This window comes from Macrobrachium rosenbergii, chromosome 23, assembly GCF_040412425.1.
Source record: "Macrobrachium rosenbergii isolate ZJJX-2024 chromosome 23, ASM4041242v1, whole genome shotgun sequence".
Lineage (NCBI taxonomy): Eukaryota > Metazoa > Arthropoda > Malacostraca > Decapoda > Palaemonidae > Macrobrachium > Macrobrachium rosenbergii.
The window spans coordinates 50272587-50294571 of NC_089763.1; the positions used below are offsets into that span (position 1 = coordinate 50272587).

General features: G+C 34.4%; 1 protein-coding gene across 50 annotated transcripts in view; it reads left to right on the plus strand.

The window, feature by feature from the left end:
• LOC136851609 (uncharacterized) overlaps positions 1–21985 on the plus strand; it is a 318348-nt gene that overhangs the window by 252183 nt on the left and 44180 nt on the right. The window contains exon 1 of one of the 50 annotated variants that reach the window (XM_067125958.1): positions 9434–9509. The exons of the other annotated variants lie outside the window; for them this stretch is intronic. Coding sequence (XP_066982059.1) covers positions 9449–9509 — 61 coding nt within the window. The 5' untranslated portion in view covers positions 9434–9448. Of the gene's footprint in view, positions 1–9433; positions 9510–21985 lie in introns of those variants that run through there. 50 annotated transcript variants of the gene reach the window in all.

The window sequence follows — 21985 nt, forward strand, 5'->3', positions numbered from 1 at the left end:
TAAACCCCACAAGTGAGTTACCATGTAATGAGAACTGATATATTATATATATATATATATATATATATATATATATATATATATATATATATATATATATATATATATATATATATATATATATATCTGGGTACTTATCTGATTAAAATGGAGAGAGAGAGAGAATGATTGACTTGTAGTGGCAAATATTCTTGGTTTTTTTCTAGTATATATATAAATAAACATATCATATATAATTACTTATGATAATACTGTACATGAGCATATATGAGATTTCAACACCTATACATTTATACACACACGTACACGCAAACACACACCCCCACCCATAGGCCTACCCACACACATAAACGTACCCACATACATATAATTATATATATATATATATATATATGTATGTATGTATGTATGTGTATGTATGTATGTATGTATGTATGTATGTATGTATGTATGTATGTATGTATGTATGTATGTATGTATGTATATATATATATATATATATATATATATATATATATATATATAATAATTTGTGTGGAGTGGCATAGCCGTTATATATAACGTATGCTGATGGACAATTAAAAATTGCTCTTCTTGCACATATTTATTTCCCGACTTTTCGTAATTCTCATATATAATCACATCTTCAAGGGCTCAAACTGAAAATGTTTTTACACTTAAAATTATACATTTAAAATAAACAAGATATATTAAAATTCACAAACTATTGGACCAACTTTCCACCAGAGTAAAAGAAGCGTAAGTGGAAGGAATTAAAAAATAAAGAAGAAGAAAATACATCTTAAGACAAGAAAAGGGGAGTGGCTGTTGACTGCATGTCTAATGGGGGAACCATGTACAAGAAGAGCAATTCTTAATTGTCCATCAGCATACGTGTTGTATATATATATATATATATATATATATATATATATATATATATATATATATATATATATATATATATATATATATATATATATATATATATATAGACAGATGTTCTAAGCTCGAGGATCTTAAACTTGAAATTGACTGCTGATTGTGTTGCTTGTCTTATTATATAGTTACTAGGACTTTCAGTGATAAACAGAATTCTTGTTGTCGAATGTAGTGATATGAGGTCTCCACAAAGTACAGCGAATGTAAGGAGCATTTCAGAAAATGAGGTGGAAGTCAGTGCTTTCGTGAAAGTAAGATCGGCGGTCCCATAGAGCACCTTTGCGTAATACGGGACCTGATGACGTACCTTTAAAAGGGCAATTTAAAATGTATATAGCTGAGTAATTAAAGTGACAAATAAAATTGCAACAGTTAAAAACCTCACAGAAAGATTTCACTCCAAATTGTTTGAGTGATGCCTTGAGAGAGAGGGAGAGAGAGAGAGAGAGAGTGAGTTTGGTATCGCGAAGTGGAGTTGATGATGGTGGTAGAAGTGTTGTTACCAAATTGCACAATAATTGATTACAGACCTTATTTAAACCGACTTTTTCACGAAATACGTCACTGTAATGTCACGAAGCAGCAGCTATAACGAATTCCGAAGGTAAAAACGAAGAAGAAACTAACATTAATGAGGAAATTTGCATTTGAACGAATAAAAAATGAAACACCGTCCAGCTTGCTTGTCGGGTCAGCCGACAGCTACTACCAAGGCCTTGCTACTACGCATGCATGGAGCACATATAAATTAAACTTTTAAAGCATTTTGTTATGCCAGATCTAATATATATTAAATTTAAGACTTTGTAACAGTACATTTATAGAATAAGACGATTTATATTTAGAAGTAATGACGGTTAGGTTTACACTAGTAGTGATATATGGCAACGATTCCTTTAACGTAGCAGGAGATTTGGATTTATTGTTGTAGGTTAATCATACGTCTGACAGCGCATGGAAGAAAAGATGGAGCGCCAGGTGAAAAATGAGAATTAACCCATAAAGCACTGAAGGAAAAGGCGACGTAAAAACGAAAATATCGCTTGTTTTGTCTCTGTTTGTATGTCTGTCACGGGTAGGGGTTTGATTTTGAGTTATAAACCCTTCTGGGGTGACATAGAGGCCGTTTGCAAAATTTTGCCTGTGTGTGTCAAGAGGTTCGGATTTCTTTAGCGTGCAAACAAATAAACATTCACTTTTATTAATTATTATATAATTATATATATATATATATATATCATACACAATTGTTCTGTGCATTATAGAATTATAAAAGGACCTCATAAACTGGATGGTATTTAATGGATTTTTATTCAAAAAGTTAAAGCTTTCTTGATCCAAATCATATCCGTACAATGAGCAAAACGCATAGTCCGGCTGTATTTATATCTGTGTGCTGGGTACTTTTAATCCTATAATCGCCTAGTGTGACCTCCACCCTCTCTTGACCTTGGTCTTTCTCTGATCCCTGGTTCCAGATGTCCGTTTTCCGACTTCGTTTCCTTGTACTTTTCTACTGTAGCAGACTAGTGTCGAAAGGCTAGATGTTTTGTTGGTGTTCCTGTACAGAAAACTCATATTTTCCCAGTCTATTCTGCCCAGTGTTTGGCACCGACGTCCAGCCTGTGTTCTGCAGATGTTTTTGCCTCTTTACATGATTTGCCAGTTTCGCCATAGTACCCTTCTTCATTTTTGAAGATTATTTAGCTTCCTGTTGATGGGTGCAATAGAGTTGTTGATCTACACAACTGTAATTATTTTCTTTCCTATTTGATATGTCCTGGTTTAGGGTTAATTTATATATTCATTTCACGGAAAACTTTTAAATTACCCTCTTGACCAGGACATTTCCATATTTTCGTTTATATGATTCAGATTATACACACACACACACATATATATATATATATATATATATATATATATATATATATATATATAAGAAAAAATCATATACCCCACAGTAGCAAGGAAAACACGTGTTAGTATATATTTTTCTAATTTATTGTACACTCAGCATTCTTTGATGCAAAAGGTAACATCTTTTATAATTACAGTGAAGATCATTACATATCTAACTGGACATTGGCTATGAGCCACGCGTAACCTTGCGATGTTATTTCAGTTAATCCTCATAAAAAAAAGAAACATTAAATCAAAATCTTTTCTATATATTCATCACGTTCCATATTTTCGTGATTCAGTTATACATATATATAATATATATATATATATATATCTATATATATATATATATATATATATATATATATATATATATATATATGTATAACACTTGCAATGTTAGTATATATTTTTTCTAATTTATTGTACACTCAGCATTCTTTGATGCAAAATAATTACTTCATTACATTCTAACTGTCTTGTCCACGCAACCTCCCCTCAAAAAAAAGAAACATTAAATCAAAACTCTTCTTCAGTCATTTCGTGTCTCATGATGCATGCCTCTCTCTCTCTCTCTCTCTCTCTCTCTCTCTCTCTCTCTCTCTCTCTCTCTTCCATAAGTCTACGAGTGCCTTTAAGGAGGCACGCGAGATCAATGTTTTGATGTTATGCGTTTTGGACCATCTGCTGCTACTGCAGTGTCGTGGCCCCATCTTGAAGGTCCGTTATTTATTTATTTTACTTTTTCCCGTTCAGTTTTAGGGGTGACGTGTTGGACGTTCAAATTTTGTTCTCATTCCTGTACTTTGAAGATTCGGTTTCTTAAATTTCATATTTTTTTATTTATTGCCTTCTTCTTTCTCGTCCATTTTTATATTTTCCCCTTTATTATTCAGATTTTGTTCTGTTCGACCTCCATAATTGGCTTTTTTCTTGTTTTCCATTTTTCCACTTTTACTGCGATCTTCGTCTATTCTTTCTTCTCATCATTTTGTTCTTGCTATCCATTTTTTGTTTGCTGCCTTCTGACTCTAGAACTTGTGATGTAAAATGAAATTACAGAGAACCTATGGGCGTGCATGATTTATTCCCATCTCTCTCTCTCTCTCTCTCTCTCTCTCTCTCTCTCTCTCTCTCTCTCTCTCTCTCTCTCTCTCTCTCTCTCTCTCTCTCACTTTAGATGCATTCAAAAAGTATAACAGTCACCCTAGTTACATTGCCAGAGCGTTTTAACACTACCAAACAAACAGTTGTGTTATTGCTTGAGCACAGAAGAGTCACTATTGAAACGCGAGATCTATAGAATCTCAGTTTTTTGAAGAGCTCCGTTAATCCTAGTCCACAAAGACTCCATGTCATTTCTAAGACATCGTAAGGCCTCACAGACACGTTACCACGTTTGCCACTGGTGTAGTACGGTACAGTTTGAGGTCACCTTTTAGTGGAAGTACATCATTTTGTTCGGTTAGAAGGTCGTCAGGGTGATTCAAAAGAAACTGTAATGTTTATGCAGCTATCCTGTTTTTAATTCCATATGAATATATATATATATATATATATATATATATATATATATATATATATATATATATATATATATATATATATATATATAATGTGCACACACACACACATATATGATATGAGAAAATACCACGATAGATAACGTGTGTGTGTGCCTTGGCGTGTAGGGGGGGCTGAGATAGAGAGAGAGACTTTTCTCACTCATAATTTGTATGAGTTTTTTCTTTTCCTTTATCTCTGGCGTTAACCTCTGCGGTTGAATAAAAATAAGTGAACGTAGACCATGAGGCGGGTTTTCCCTTTAGCAAAGTGTTGAAAACAGACTTTTCGATAAGAGCGGATGATGAAACTATTTTGAAGGCAGATTTCTAGAGTCCCTTCGGAAATTGTATTGTATTAAAGTTCTGGTCCTCTTTGTGGATGCGTGGCAATCGTATTTTTTATCTTGTATTAGCCTATGTATTTACTTGAAGCAACTATTCATATTCGACGTTTATGGCCTTTACTGCTGCAACGCCAGGTTTACATTAACGAAGTCAGTTAGTCAGTCCTTGTAATCGTACATATAGTTTGCCTGTATGTGTACTTACATCGGCCACTCCATGACATTGCTTGTCACGAATGGTGAAAATTTACCTTCGTTGCAATGCATAAGCCTAAGAATCGGAAATAGCATTTCTGTTGTAATATAGATCTGTAATATATTTTTCCGATGTGCTCGTGATTTTTAGGTAGCCAACTTTAATAGCGATATGGCTGTTTTATCCTCGTTTTCTTCTTACTTTATTTGTTCTTAGGATGCTCGCAGCTATAGACCTCGACGGTCAGTTGGTTAATGCTCGATTGTTGTGCCCTTTCCCCTTTATTAATGGTGCGATGTTCAAAAATGTATTTAAATTGTAAAATATATCATGATTATTCAGACATTGCATTTCACCACTTTCCACCCGTCACTGAAAGGTATTTTCGCTTTGCGTTTCAACGCAGGTTGTAATACGTTCTTAAATAACTGATATGCTCATTGTCTCCTCTCTTCTTCACTCGTTTATATATGTATTTTGTGCAGGCAATTCACACACACCTTCCCCACTCTTCCTGCAGCCATCCCGAACGACCTTGGGAGGTAGGATGAAGGTCAGGAAGGCTGGAGGCACAGGATGTCACTGATAAGGCGTCCTTTCATTGTGGAAAAAGCGGGAAGGAATCACGGTTGAAGTTGCTGCTAGCTGTATCAGTCTCTCTCTCTCACACACACGCACATTTATATATATATATATATATATATATATATATATATATATATATATATATATATATATATATATATATATATATATATATATATATGTATATACTATATATATACATATATATATATACATACACACACACACACACACACACACACACATATATATATATATATATATATATATATATATATATATATATATATATATATATATATATATATATATATATATATATATATATATATATAATATATATCCGCAGCTATATGTATGCATATATAATTAGCTGGCGTGATTGTTTGCTTCAGTGAGAGAGAAAGAGTGAGAATCTGTGTAAAATTCGTTGTGATATTCGAAGTAGTGGCTCTGTTAAAAAGGTCAACTCAACGAAAAACAGACTTTTAAAAAATAGGCCCGATTTACCTTGAGACGCTCGAATTCTTGAGCATTAATTGATGGGTGACAGTCTTAATTGATCTGATTCTCTAAATGAAGAATTGGTTAGAATAGCCTAGTGGGAAAGATTAGTACCATTCGCCCAGCTGTAGGAGAGGTGAATGGTAGTAATAAATCAGGAAAAATAAAATGGGAAAGAAGGCAGTAGCGTCGCTATGGGGGTGCCAGAGAGGGCCCGGGCCCTCCCATTAGGTGCTTGCCCATCCCCCCACTGGCCCCCCAGTTGAAATTCCTTTGTAGCTAAACTTTAACCCTTACATTATTTGATACATTTGCATATGATAAGAGTTGAAATTTAATTGAAAATTGAGCTCTATAATTTCAAATACAGGTTTACTAATTACTGATACTTTTAATTTCCTTCAATCACATGGATATATACATTCGAAAATATTATATTTTACTAGTTACCGAATTGGTACATTAGTTTTGTGTCATTTTCTTTGGCCTTCCCAAAAATATCTTGGCCCCACCTAGGTCCCCCCACTGATGGAATGCCAGCTACGCCACTGAAAGAAGGTAGAATTTGGAAGTATGTTTTGAAAGTATTTAGTGTACCATTAGAACTAGTAAACACAAAGAAAACGGTCATTAGTAACTGAATACAATAATAATAATAATAATAATAATAATAATAATAATAATAATAATAATAATAATAATAATTATTATTAATAATTATTAATAATATTATTATTATTATTATTATTATTATTATTATTATTATTATTATTATTATTATTATTATTATTTTGCAATTTAACCAGACCAATAAGTCCAGCAACAAACACTTAACAGCTGACATACAAGTAAAAAGATATGAATTAACATCAAAGGAAATTTCTGATCAATATACTTTCCTGTAATTAATAAAACTTTAACAGATCTCAACTTTTAGGACTGCATTCAAATCATAACCCAGCAACAACAACAACAACAACTCGAAGGTATCATAAAGGTTTAGGCTGTTACATTTCCGAATGCTCGGGATGATACTTCCAAACCACAAAGCTGTTGGAAAAGAAATGATAACGGCATTGAAAAAAAACATCAATGAAATGATGACCTTTAGAAATAGTCTGTCTATTACTTAGACGCGCATCATTAAAACAGTGTTTGTTCCTCTTTAATTAAAGAACAAAATAAGCAGGTATGGCCATGTATGGTATGGTTATTTAAAGATCATTTATTCACAAAAACCATTTTTAAATATCAGTAATAATAATAATAATAATAATAATAATAATAATAATAATAATAATAATAATAATAATAATAATAACAATAACGTACATCTTCACTGGAGCCGATAAGAAATCATTCATCAAGTACGAAGGAAGCGCATGTGCCTAATGGCTAAATGCTAATTTTAAAGTGGAAAAGATTATAAATCTTTATTTTATGTCGAATAAGCCAAATCCGTATCCATTTCTGAAAGGCGGAAGGTCTTAAAGGTCAGGTTCCATAAACAATTTGTCCCAAATGCCACTCAGGTGTAAACAAGGCTTAACCTATATCTCAAGAGAGAGAGAGAGAGAGAGAGAGAGAGAGAGAGAGAGAGAGTCTTTGAGGAAGTTAAAAATAGTTGTCAAGACATACGCTATCGGCTTGTAGAGTAGCTTTCTTCCAAAGTAATTAATGTTACGTAGATAAGCGTTATTTACTCTCTCAGTTTTGAGTTAATATGTTATGACCCTGTGGCAGGCCATATGGATTACATTGTTAGTTGTGCATCCTGTGACCAAAATAATTCTGTTACATGGCATCAACTTACAGATTAGAGTTTCATTGTGTCATTTTAACACGGATCATTCTAAATTTTTCACACACACATTTGTTTGTGTGTGTGTGTGTGCTCATATATATATATCTATATATATATATATATATATATATATATATATATATATATATATATATATATATATATATATATATATGTGTGTATGTGTGTGTGTATGTATATATTATATATTATATGTATATATATATATATATTGGGTGTGTGTATGCGTGCGTTATTACGTAGTCGTGTATACATTTTTTGTATTTGCAATTTACTTGCATTGCGAAGTGTTTGAATGTAGTTCTTTTCTTGCACTTACGTTTACGTACGTTTACTTTAATAACTTAAATACCTGCACACTGGTACGCTTATTCGTGTATGGTATCGCCAATGTGACCATTTTTTTTTCTTATTGGGCACACACGTGGAAGATCTCATTCACGCTGAGTTGGTGGAAACGTTCATATCTCGCTTTCTCTCGTCACTTAAAAAAAAAAAAACGAGATACCGCCTGCCAGTCATGTGTAAGACATGGAAATTACATTACCTCCTGTATGACATGCTCACAGAGAGAGAGAGAGAGAGAGAGAGAGAGAGAGAGAGAGAGAGAGAGAGAGAGTCTTTGCTGAGGAAGACAGTTTTTTAGTAACATGTAATGGAGCAGAAAATGTGGCAACTTTTAAAGTTATAAATAACCTGTTTTTCAAAGTTTGAGATAACTGGTTATATTTTAAAGCTCTAAATTGTTCATTACGTGTTAAAGTAATAGTTTTATGGACAAATGCCAGGTTGACAAGGCCACGGAATGTGTTGCTTTGAAAAAGTTTAGAGAAATGTCACAGCATTGCTTCTTATAACAGCGGCTTAATTAGTCGTTTTTTATCCGATTGCACAAACGTCGTGTTTGTGATTGGACGTCTTCTGTGGAGTTGCCAGTATGATGCAGTAATAAACTGAAACCCAGGAGAGTGATGCCCATTTTCGTTAATTTTAGATTTTGTGTGATTTTGTCATTGACGCCAACGATGTGCGAGTTGTGTCCACATCGGGATGTGAGTAATGACGGTATTATGAATGTTGAGGTAATTCCTTTTAAAATGGAGGTTTGCCAAGAAACTCAGCCTTATGCACGTCGCCTTTTTATTTTAGTTACCTCATAATTATCAACCTTTCAGATTCATTTTGTTTTCTTATGCTTGTTGTCGTGTTTTATACTTGAGCATCGTATCCTTTGCAAGCTTTCTTTGTTGATTAATAGCCTTGATATTTGTTCCATACAAATGTTTGCATATTTTGAAAAATAAAAGTAACAATACAACCGTCTTGTTAATTACTAAAAATGATAAAAAATATTCACGCCTGCCACACTTAATATTTGGTTTTTACGAGATAAAAAACAAGTAATAATACAGTCATGCCACCTATGAAATTAGCCTGGGATATAAACATAAATTATCATTTGATACCATGAGGAAAACCCCATTGCGGCAAGGACAGACGTATTCCCCAATAGAGGGATGATACTTCACTTGGTCCTTCACCTGCCCGAGCTGTGAAGGATGAAGGAATTTGATCGGGATCGATGAAGGAGTTTGTGGTGTTCTCGTTATTGGAGCTTTCTCAGAATTTGCATGTTCATGAAGGTACGGTTAAGATTCATTAACGTTATTGGTTTCTGAGTCATTTTCTTTTGATTTATTGATTTTGTGCATTATTTTTTTAGGGTCCTAACATGCTCAAGTGTGACCAAATGAAATCTGATAGGAAGTCCTTCAAAAATTCTCTCGAGAGACGAGATCTAATTTTTTTTTTACATTTACGTGTTACGCCGATTGGCTTTTGGGATTTGTGTTGTTTACGAAATAACACCTTTCACAAAGGTGCGTTGTTGCACGTGTGTGTTTGAGAATGCGCTCTCTCTCTCTCTCTCTCTCTCTGTGTGTGTGCGTGTGTGCGCGCGCGCGCCTGCCAACATACCCATCTTTTTTGTCTGTCAGTGTGTTTATTTGTTACTGAATCCTCTCTCGCCTTCATTCTCATCCTCATTCTCACCTGCGCCCTTTTTCACGTCACGGCCTTGATGCGAGGAACAACAGTTGGTTCCCCCTGTTTTGACCCCCGTGAAAATTTCCTACAATTATTTTCTTGTCGGTTCATTTCTTTATATACAAGATGCATTTAATCGTAATTGTTGAGAAATGAAGGAAAACAATGTTCATGGACACGAAAGCGTTTTTTGGGGGGTCAAAGGTTGCTGTGATTCTCTCTCTCTCTCTCTCTCTTTCTCTCTCTCTCTCTCTCTCTCTCTCTCTCTCTCTCTCTCTCTCTCTCTCTCTCTGGCTTTTGTGAAAGAATCATAAGTAGATCCATTTTTATGACATTATGTTATCATAGACTTCCTGTGTCATGTTATTTTTTACAGAGTGAAGAGACAGATTCCAGTTCGGGTTTAAAGGGGACAGAATGTGTCTGTATTTGTCACATTGAGTTTTAGTGAATTGACAGAGAGGAGAGCATCCTTCCTGTACATGATATGTTTTGTGGCAATAAATAGCAAGTCGTTCTCCCTTCAGAGCAATTGAATAGCAAGACGCCCTCCCTTCAGAGTAGTTGAATAGCAAGTCGTCCTCCCTTCAGAGCAACTGAATAGCAAGTCGTCTTCCCTTCAGAGCAGTTGAATAGCAAGTCGCCCTCCCTTCAGAGTAGTTGAATAGCAAGTCGTCCTCCCTTTAGAGCAACTGAATAGCAAGTCGTCTTCCCTTCAGAGCAATTGAATAGCAAGCCGTCCTCCCTTTAGAGCAATTGAATAGTAAAACGTCCTCCCTTTAAAGCAGTTGAATAGCAAGTTGTCTTCCCTTCAGAGCAATTGAATAGCAAGTCGTCCCCCCTTCCTAGCAACTGAATAGCAGGTCGTCCTTCCGCATGCGACAAGATCGGAATTAACGAGACACCAAAACAGGTCCCGATTCCTCACCTTATCTCGAAGGGACGTAAACTCTCTTCTGTTTGGCAGGGCCTCGCAGCTCGGACGACCATAAACTTTCGCTGCCTTCAGGAGAAAAAGTACCTCTCGAAATTTATTGGGGTTTAGTGGAATAAACGGACAGATTTCGTGAGGACACAGATTCCTTTCGTGTTAGGCAGAGTTGGGGGTTATTGTAGGCAGGGAATGTATCCGAATGTTTGTTTCTAGTGTGTTTATTATGTATGCTATATGTATACTACCGTATATATGTGTGTTTGTGTGTATACACTGGGTAACTTTATTTTCGCATGGTAAGAAATCTCAGATAACCTAGCCTATACTTTGATAACTTGTATAAAATACGTTTCTTCTGTATGAATCTCCCTGCGTTCTCTTTGTGTACGAACAATATATGATTATACGCGCCACACACACACACACACACACACACACACACACACACACACACACACACACACACACACACACACACACACACACACACACAAGGTAGTACAATTCTAGTAGTTGAGTTTGTTGAGACAAGCACCTGTTCCGGAGCATAGGTGATATAAACGAAGTGAAAATAATGGAAGATTTTTATCAGATTTTACTCCGCGAAATTTTTGCCGCTTTTAATAGTAAAGCACATGTGACAAACCTAAATTATGTCCCTTTCATATCAGTAAACCTATGATTTTTTAATCTTTCCTTACTGAGTAATTATTTTAAGATTATCGGCTATGGCACGAATCTTTTAGCTAAAGATCATTGCTATTTTACTGATCTTTGTTACCAAGTGTCTTTCACAGCGAACGCTTAGTTCTCCTCTGTGATGGTACAGACTGCAGTTAGGCAAAAGAGGATTAGCTCCAATTCATTGCCTCCTGGGCAGGTGCCACTGATAGGCTGGCACCTGTGCCAGTGATGTCATGGCTATTATTGCTCACTGTGATGTCATTTTCTGTTTTACCCCTGAAATACTTGATGCTGTCACAAGGGAGATTATTTTATTCTTTATGTTGCTGCTCATTTTCCCATCTTGGATTTTGTGGTTTTAGAAGCACTTCAGACTGTGTATGTCATAAAGTTTCCCTGAATTTTAAAGGCTGACGTTCTCCTGCCCCCTTTCCAATCCCGTCGGTGATGTCATTTCCTTGCCTACACTTGATGGATGAGCGATTTCTACGTCATGTGATTTTTTGAATGCAAGATCCGTCTTTCTCGAATTTCGTGATCGATACTGATGGCCGGGTCTCCTTTTTTGATTGTCTTGTGCGTTGTGATGAGCGAGATATCTTTCTCGATTTTCTTTGGTATTAAGATATTTTACTTTAATTTCATAAGACTGAATTTTTAATGCAAGCGTTTTTCACTTATTATATTTCTCATTGGGATTTTGTTCATGGGGAACTCGTCTCTTTTAAAGTATTGTGTGTTTTGAAGTTTCTTGTCTTGATTGTTATATATGGGAAAGATGTTTGTTTCCTCATAGATTCTGAATACAATTATATTTTCTTTTTCTTCATTCTTGACTGCGAGATACATTCAACCAAATGTATAATGCATAAAAATATCACTGATCCATATCGAAGTCCATAAATATTGGTTAGTTTTTGCTATAGTTTTAGGATGAAAGATTTTTCTTTTACGGGCCTGCTGACCTAAGTCCTAGAAATTTCCTTTCAACATTAGTAATACAGAGTTTTCCTTGTCCAAAATGGCATTGTTTTACCGTGAATGTTGTACATTGAGATGTTTTGTGGCTTGTTTGTTAAAACAGAATTACTACATTAAGCTATCTGAAACTTAATCGTTCTTCTTTCACGGATTATTGCCTATATACTTTCGCTGTCTGTGGGATTATCATTGTTAAACGTAAGAGCATCGTAGTCCAGTTTTAGTTTGCTGTAAAGGAAAACTGATGAGAAGGCTTAGTCTGTCCGTCCGCACTTTTTCTGTCCGCCCTCAGATCTTAAAAACTACTCAGGCTAGAGGGTTGCAAATTGGTATATTGATCATCCACCCTCCAATCATCAAACATACCAAATTGCAGCCCTCTAGCATCAGCAGTTTTTATTTTATATAAGGTTAAGGTTAGCCATGGATCGTGTGCCTGGCACGCCTAGAAGTGCCAACAATGCATGCCACCACTGAACCGTGGTTGAGTTTCATGGGCCGTGGCTGAGACCACCACCTGACATAAAACTCGACTGCGCCGAAGAAACTTCGGAGCATTTTGTACTTGTTTTTGTATCAATACGAGTGAATATGAGGTTTTAATTATCAGTTACGTCATCATTAATTGTGAGTTTATTCAGTGTCAGCGCTTTTCATTTGTCATACATCTCTTTCATATCAGTATATTTTCCGTTGTGCAAAATCAACGATTTTGCGAAATGTAATTTGTGGCTTAATTTGTTTGTTGACTTGAGTGAGGTTTCAAGTTTAGATATTGGTTTTACATAGATTACAGGGATTACAGGTATTTGCAGTGTAACCAAGGCACTTACACAACATTAACAGTTTCAGTACACCATACTTGCTCACTTAACTGCATCATATCATATAGAGCAAATATTGCTAATGGCGATGATGTGCTTGAAATAGATCTCACTATCTAACTTGATAGCTTTTTGTAAAATTATGAACAGGATATATTTTCGAGTTTATTTTCTTCTCTTCACTTACTCTTGCTGTGTTTGAACTTCTGACGATACGCGAATTTACCATATAACTACATTAATGCATAAGACATTAAACTGTTATTATGTTTGCATGATGCACGTTGGTTAATTGCTAATTGGGTTATGAGATCATAACATCTTTTCGGCTTGCGATCCCAGATTTCGTTATTTCTCCATCCCAAAATGATAGTTTATATACAGAAATTGAAGGATTTTAATTTTTTCTTTTTCCATTTTTATGACTTTTGAGAGTAGCTTACTATGCTATGCCCAGGGGCTATCGTGTTTAAAATAAGAGAAACTATTTGTGAGGGTTATTCTTGAAAGTTGTGTTTTTGAGTAAAGTTTAGTTTGTGTGTTAAAAATTTTCAGACAAAATATTATGAAAAAATTACTCTGCCCTTATTTACTGTCAGTACTGTTTACAAATCAACTCGGTTGAAATTCTGTTCTTTTTATTTATTTGGTTAGTTTAATTTGTGTGGTATAGATTATCAGACAAAATATTATGAAAAAAATTGTTTTTAGTTACTTATGTCGTTTTAAAATTAGTTGATGAGAATTTACGTGAAATATTTTCATTTCGGTCGGGATGAATGAAGAGATATGATATCATGACCAAGACTGCAGTGTAATTAAGGGGAGTAATTAATGTCTAATTAAGGGGAAGTCATTAATGTGTCATTAATGGGAGATAACTAATGTGTCACGGCCCAGGAGAGAGTTGTTAGCTGACGTGACCGGGAATTTGAACAACTTGAATTGTATTTAAAACCAAATTTAATTTCCGCTGAGTTTGCGCTTTTTTTTTTGGCGGGGAGGGGGCAAAACAATGCTGTTTCACAAACAAATTTGGGTTTTATCAGAGATGTGATTTCCTGTTGTTGTGTCTTATAGAATATGATACATTTTAAGGCACAATTTAGATTTCCGTGTTATAAAACACGTCCTACCATTCCATCATCATAACCATCGTTATAAAGAAATTTTAGTGTTCTCATAGCGGGCCTGGGGGATGATTACGTAAATGCCTGGGGTTTTAAGTTATGACATAAGGTCATTCTTCAAAGCAAACAGAACTGAGGTCGTTTCTCAATCTGTGTTTGGAGAGAACACATTCGCAGCTTTCATTTAATTTTGTTTCCATAAGCAGAATATTTATGAACAGGAAAACTTAAGTGTATCAAACTAATCATAGCTGGTATGGTAGGGTTCTAGCTCAAACTTTTGTTGGAGTGCATGTTACTGCATTACATTTTCTTTGAGGAATCTCCTGTTCATATGATTTGGATATATATGTACTTATATGCATGTGTATACTGTATATGTATATATGTGTATATATATATATATATATATATATATATATATATATATATATATATATATATATATATATATATATATATATATATATATACACACATATATATATATATAGAGGCCCATAAAACACTATTTGAACATTTGCAACCATATATTTCGAGCACTTCCTTCTGTGCCCCCGTTCACTGGTAAAATATGGTTAGATGAAATGTTACAGGATATATATACAAAGCATCTGTCCATATTTTACCAGTGAACAGGAGCACAGAAGGAAGTGCTCGAAATATATGGTTGCAACGTTCAAATAGTGTTTTATGGGCCTTCTTATATTCATATTACACTGTGTTATTACAGTAAAAGACATTCATATTCATATATATATATATATATATATATATATATATATATATATATATATATATATATATATATATATATATATATATATATATATGTGCTTTATATATATATATATGTATATATATATATATATATATATATATATATATATATATATATATATATATATATATATATATATATATATTATATATATATATAATGTGTGTGTCTGGTTGTTTTGCGTACGCTCGCTCTTACTAAGAGATAGAGAGCATGAGAGTGAGAGTGGATTTCCCTAACCTGGACGCCCATTTATTCAATTACCGTTTCCCCCTCTCTATTATATCAATAACGCTAGGGTTCGGAGGAATTTGTTATGAAAAACCTATGATTGACAACCTGGTGATTTTTCATTTCCTTTTTGTTTTTTCTTTTATAGAGTGGACTTCCGGTATGTTATTGTTTTTTTTTTCTCTCAGTTTTCGAATTGATGAATTGATCATTTAGCAAATGTGTAGTACTTCCATGTTGAACTTTTTCATGTAGTGATTTCAGAATTTGTGTCCATTGTATTACATCGGCCCATGTTATGCGATATTGGCATGCATGTTTTACAAGTATGGTGTGTATATTTTAACATTTACATGTACATTGAACAAATGACCTCCGTAAGTTCATGCAACTGAATCCGTGGCTGTGTTGTTTGAATAACATCACGTCACACGTGTTTTATGTTATTTGAAAGGAGAGTCCTCCATTGTGACCGCGTGACATCACATGAAATATAACAAACCCGGAGCTTAGGCTTTAGTCGAAAGAATTTCAGTACACACTGGGATGTTGTTCTCTCTTTCTTCACTACCTTTTTCAACCAGTGAGAAATATTTTCATGCGGAAGCGATGTGAGAAGTATTTGCCATTGTCAGTGAAGTGGTACCTGTTTCACAAGAGAGGCAAGGAATATTTTTTACATAAAGGCCATTTTTGCGATGCTTTTATCCGAGTAAACTTTTGTTTATTATTATTATTATTATTATTATTATTATTATTATTATTATTATTATTATTATTATTATTATTATTGTTATTATTATTATTATTATTATTATTATTATTATTATTATTATTATTATTGTGCGCTACCATGCGTTTGAAAATTTACTATATCATACTTGGCGTAAATTCAGTCATCCATAAGAGAGAGTCGGTGAGAGTGCGATATATTAGATCCCGGATGTCTTACGTCTGAGAATAAACAAGGAGGTTATCTCTCTCTCTCTCTCTCTCTCTCTCTCTCTCTCTCTCTCTCTCTCTCTCTCTCTCTCTCTCTGTGCAAGCTAAGTTGGGAAGAATTTTCCGGGACTTACGTGATGTGTGTAAACACAAATGTATTATCTTGCTGTAATTGTTAAATTGCTTTGACCGTTCTTGTGTTTTGTTTATGAATCTTTATCTTAGTTTTCTTTATATGATTCTGAAAGATTTTCCCTTTTTTTAGTTGAAAGCTTAAAGTTGTTTAGCATTTTATTCAAAAGTTCATTCTATTATGGTTAAAAAAATGACACACCACTCGCGGTAACTTGCTTTAACGCAAGAGAGAGAGAGAGAGAGAGAGAGAGAGAGAGAGAGAGAGAGAGAGAGAGAGAGAGAGAGAGAGAGAGAGAGAGAGAGACACTCAAATTGGTGTTTAGAGTTCATCCTAAATTGCACAGGATAATATTCTCCTGAACGTGAGTGTTACTTCCGCCATTTTTTTTTTACCCCCACCGATCACGACAGGTTTATGTTGAAATCAATATGCTTCCGTGGCTGAATATGGCGGGGAAATTGTGGTTTATTACTACGATTTCATGTCAGGGTTGTGGGAGACGGATTTGTGGCTTTCATTCACTGCGGTTTATAGAAAATTTATTTTAGTTTTTCACTGACATTGAGGATGAGAAACTTTTTGGGAGCTGTTCTTCATGTTACATTGAATGTGATTTAATAATATTTATTGGTATTAGTTTGGGATCATAGTCTCTCTCTCTCTCTCTCTCTCTCTCTCTCTCTCTCTCTCTCTCTCTCTCTCTCTCTCTCTCTCTCTCTCTCGACCAAAAAGATGTGAAATCATTCACAGACATATTGAAAGGATACGATCCTTCAAACTGGAGCAAATCTGTAGAAAATATAATGAAAATAATAGAAGGGATACCAATGAAAGTTCAGGTTATCAAAAGACTTATAAAGAAAATCTACAAAAATCAACACATTCCATCAAAGAAAATAAGTACGGTGGAATTAGTGAATATATTGATTGATGCAATAGGCAAACGGATGCCTAAAGCATGTAAACTATGTAGAGTGTGGTATAGCATTGTAAATCCACAAAACCTGATTAGGAAATGCTATGCTTACCACGTACCGACACACCCTTCATGTGCTGAAGTTGAGCAAAATAGAAATAAGGACACAAAAATATTTTGCTCAACATGTCTAGTATGGATAGACAAGGTCATTAAATCAAGACTTAATGTACAGATTGTGGAGGATGAAGAAGATGAAGAGGATGAAGAAAGAGGAAGAAGAGGAAAAATAGAAAAGAAGAAAAATAAGACTGAAGAGAGGGAAAAGATTAATGAAAACAAAGAACAGGATAAATAGTATGGATGCAGAGAAACTCATAGATTCTACATATGAGGCAATACAGCAACATACTTATGAAGAAATAAATTATGACATGATAAATCAAAATAAAATCCCAAAGAGGTTGTACCGGATCTCCATACTGATGGGAAAGAACAAGAAAAAAAAGAAAAGAAAGACACAGTATGCACCCTTTTGAAAAGAGGGAATTGCAGGTTTGGTGAAAGATGTTATTACAAACATCCCAAGATATGTCACAATTATGAGATATATGGCAAATGTGCATATCTAGATGGCTATGAAGAGGAATGCAGCGATCTACATCCAAAAATATGTAGAAAATGGAAAGAAGGAAATGGATGTAGGTTTAATAAGAAATGTAGGTACATGCATCCTGTAGCCATGAAAACCAAAATAAAAATCAAATACATATAAAAAATCAAGGTAAAATGAAACAAATAAAGAAAAGAACAAAGATCATGTGATGAAGGCAAAAAACAAGCCAACAACACATTATGAAATGTCAGCACCACGATATGAGCCATCAGCACCTAGATATAGCACAAGGAACAAGCAATGTATCTATGATGCTAAGGGATGGTGCAGATATGGAGATAAGTGCAGGTTTATGCACAAAGTGAATAAGTATGAAGCTGGAAGAACAAGTATAATGGAAAAGTTGGATTTTTTTAATGTACGAATTTCTGGAAATGAAAAAAGATCAACATATCAGAACAGGAAAGAGACATGGGAAAATCCTTATTATTACCCATATTAGATAATGGAGATAATACATGAAACCATCATAGTGATGAACGCGCAGGGTTTAGTTTCGAGAGTAACTCAAAAGAAAGATAGAGTTCTTAGAAGAACTAACCCAAAATGAAAAAATAGAAATATTGAATATAAGTGAAACCTGGTATTCCCAAGAGACTGGTAATGATGACCAGATAAAGGGTTTCAAACTTATAGATCAGATAGAAAAAATAGAAATCAAGGGGAACCATGATATATGGGAGAGATGCCAATCAAGGAAAAATCTGTGAGAAATATAGTAACACAGAATGTGAATTAATAAGCGGTAGAATTTGAATCTGAAAAATTAGTGAACATTGTAATATATAGACCCCTAATACTAAAGAGTTTGACATAATAATTGAAAAATTGGATGAAATATGTAGAAATCACAAGGACTGGACTATACTCCTAACCGGAGACTTTAACTTTCCTTTTGTAGAATGGAAAGAACGAATAGGAGACTGTGGTTGTATTTATACATATAAAAAGAGAGCAATAGTAGTGCAGAAGATAAGAGGCAATTTGAAAAGCTATTAGATATGCTACTAGAACATAACATTCAGCAAATAAATCACCTACCAACAAGAAAGGATAATATTTTAGATCTAGTATTTGTGAACGAGGTGAACTATGTTAAAGAAATAATAGTATATAACACGAGTATTTCGGACCATAATGTCATAGAACTAACAGTCCGTTCCAGAACATATGAAAACAGAGAAAAAGCAAGAAACGAAAAAATGGGAAGGATATGGAAAATACAATTTCTATAGTAAGAATATAAATTGGTCAAAAATAAATGAAGAATTAAACAAAGAATGGGAAAATATATTTGTAAGTGATGATATACAGGTAAATACCGATATATTATATAAAATATTAGAGGAAATAGTGGAAAAATATATACCGAAGAAAAAAGTAATCATCAGTCACGAATTCCAAGAGACAGAAGGATCTTGTTCCAGAAAATTAGAAAGTGGAAAAAGCTCTTGCAAAAGAAAAGAATGCATGGAAAGTGATGGAACTAAAAGTAAGATAGAAAATGCAGAACAAAAGATTATACAATCAAAAGAAAATGAAAAATGGGAACCTAGAAGAAATGACACTACAAAATATCAAGCAAAACCCTAAAATTTTTTATTCATATGCAAAAAAATGAATAAAATAAGAGTAGAAATAGGCCCTCTAAGAATTGAAGGGCGATTAACGAATGAAAAAAGGAAATATGTAACATATTAGCAGAAAGATATAAGAGTGAATTTACACCTAGAATTGAAAATGAAGATAATGATACAGAAATAAGAGATGAAAATACTGAATACTTATCAGATATAGATATTACAGAAGCCGATATTGTGCAGGCTATTAATGAAATTAAAAATGGATCAGCAGCAGGACCAGATGGAGTACCTGTCATATTGTTAAAGAAAGTGGTTCATTCAATCGCAAAGCCGCTAGCAATATTATTAAGACAAAGTATAGATACAGGCAAGATTTATGATGAGCATAAATTAGCATATATTACTCCTACTTTCAAAAGTGGTTTCAAGACTAGAGGCAAGTAATTATAGGCCTGTGAGTCTGACATCTCATATTATGAAAGTATATGAAAGGGTAATAAAAAAAAATATAATGAAACATTTAATGAAAAATAGATTGTTCAATATAGGACAACATGGTTTTGTACCGGAAAAAGCACACAAACCCAACTGTTAGTCCACCATGAAAGCATATATAAAAAATATGATAAATGAAAAGATACAGATGTGGTTTACCTAGACTTTGCAAAAGCTTTTGACAAGGTAGATCATAATATATTAGCGAAAAAATTAGAAAACATAACATTGTTGACAAAGTAGGAAGATGGATAAAAGAATTTTTGCAAAACAGAAAACAGATAGTGATTGCAAACGATGAGAAATCGGATGAAGCTACGGTAATATCCGGTGTACCACAGGAGTGCGGTGTTAGCTGCATTGCTGTTTGTGATTATGATTGCAGACATAGACAGTAATGTTAAGGACTCAGTAGTAAGAAGTTTCGCAGATGACACAAGAATAAGTAGAGAAATTGCTTGTGATGAAGATAGGAACTCGCTACAAAGAGACCTAAATAAAATATATAAATGGGCAGAGATAAATAGGATGGTATTTAACTCTGATAAATTTGAATCAATGAACTATGGTGATAAAGTAGGAATGCTATATGCATATAAAGGACCTAATAATGAGACAATCACAAACAAGGAAGCAGTTAAAGACCTTGGTGTGATGTTGAATAGGAATATGTTATGCAATGATCAAATAGCAATTCTATTGGCAAAATGCAAAGCAAAAATGGGAATGTTGTTCGGCACTTCAAAACAAGAAAAGCTGAACACATGATTATGCTTTATAAAACGTACGTACGTAGTCACTTGAATATTGCAATATAATATGGTACCCACACTACCAAAAGGATATTGCACAAATAGAAAGTGTACAAGGTCATTTACAGCTAGAATAGAAGAAGTTAAGGACCTTGACTACTGGGAAAGACTACAATTCTTAAATTTATATAATCTTGAAAGGAGAAGAGAAACGCTACATGGTAATTCAAGCATGGAAAGAGATAGAAGGAATTACCGAAAATATCATGGAACTAAAATTATCAAAAGAGCAAGCAGAGGTAGATTAATAGTGCCAAAACTATACCAGGAAAATTAAGGAAAGCACACAGGACATTAATCCACCACGCACCAGCATCGATAATGCAGCGTCTATTCAATGCGCTACCAGCTCATCTGAGGAACATAACAGGAGTGAGCGTAGATGTGTTTAAGAATAAGCTCGACAAATATCTAAGATGCATCCCAGACCATCCAAGACTGGAAGATGCAAAATATACCGGAAGATGCGTTAGCAACTCTCTGGTAGACATCAAAGGCGCCTCACTGAGGGGACCTGGGGCAACCTGAACAATTGTAAGGTCTGTAAGGTAAGGTAAGGTCTCTCTGGCCCAGTGGCACTATTCCCGTCTCATAGCCATGGGGACCCACGTCTGATCTCCTAGTTGGGCGAGGAAAAGAAAGATGTGATCATGATGGCTCTTACGAGTTAAACTGTTTAAGAGACACTTAATGTTAGTAAACTGGAAAATGTTACTGGCAGCGGGCTTGAATAAAATGAGAGAGAGAGAGAGAGAGAGAGAAGAGAGAGAGAGAGAGAGAGAGAGAGAGAGAGAACAGATTTGATTAACAACTACACCGTCAAATCTTGTCAGTCATCTCATAATCAAGAAGTGAGAGCATCAGTAAGATAATCGTTACCTCCACTAAACTGAATTCACTCATCGGACTCTCTCTCTCTCTCTCTCTCTCTCTCTCTCTCTCTCTCTC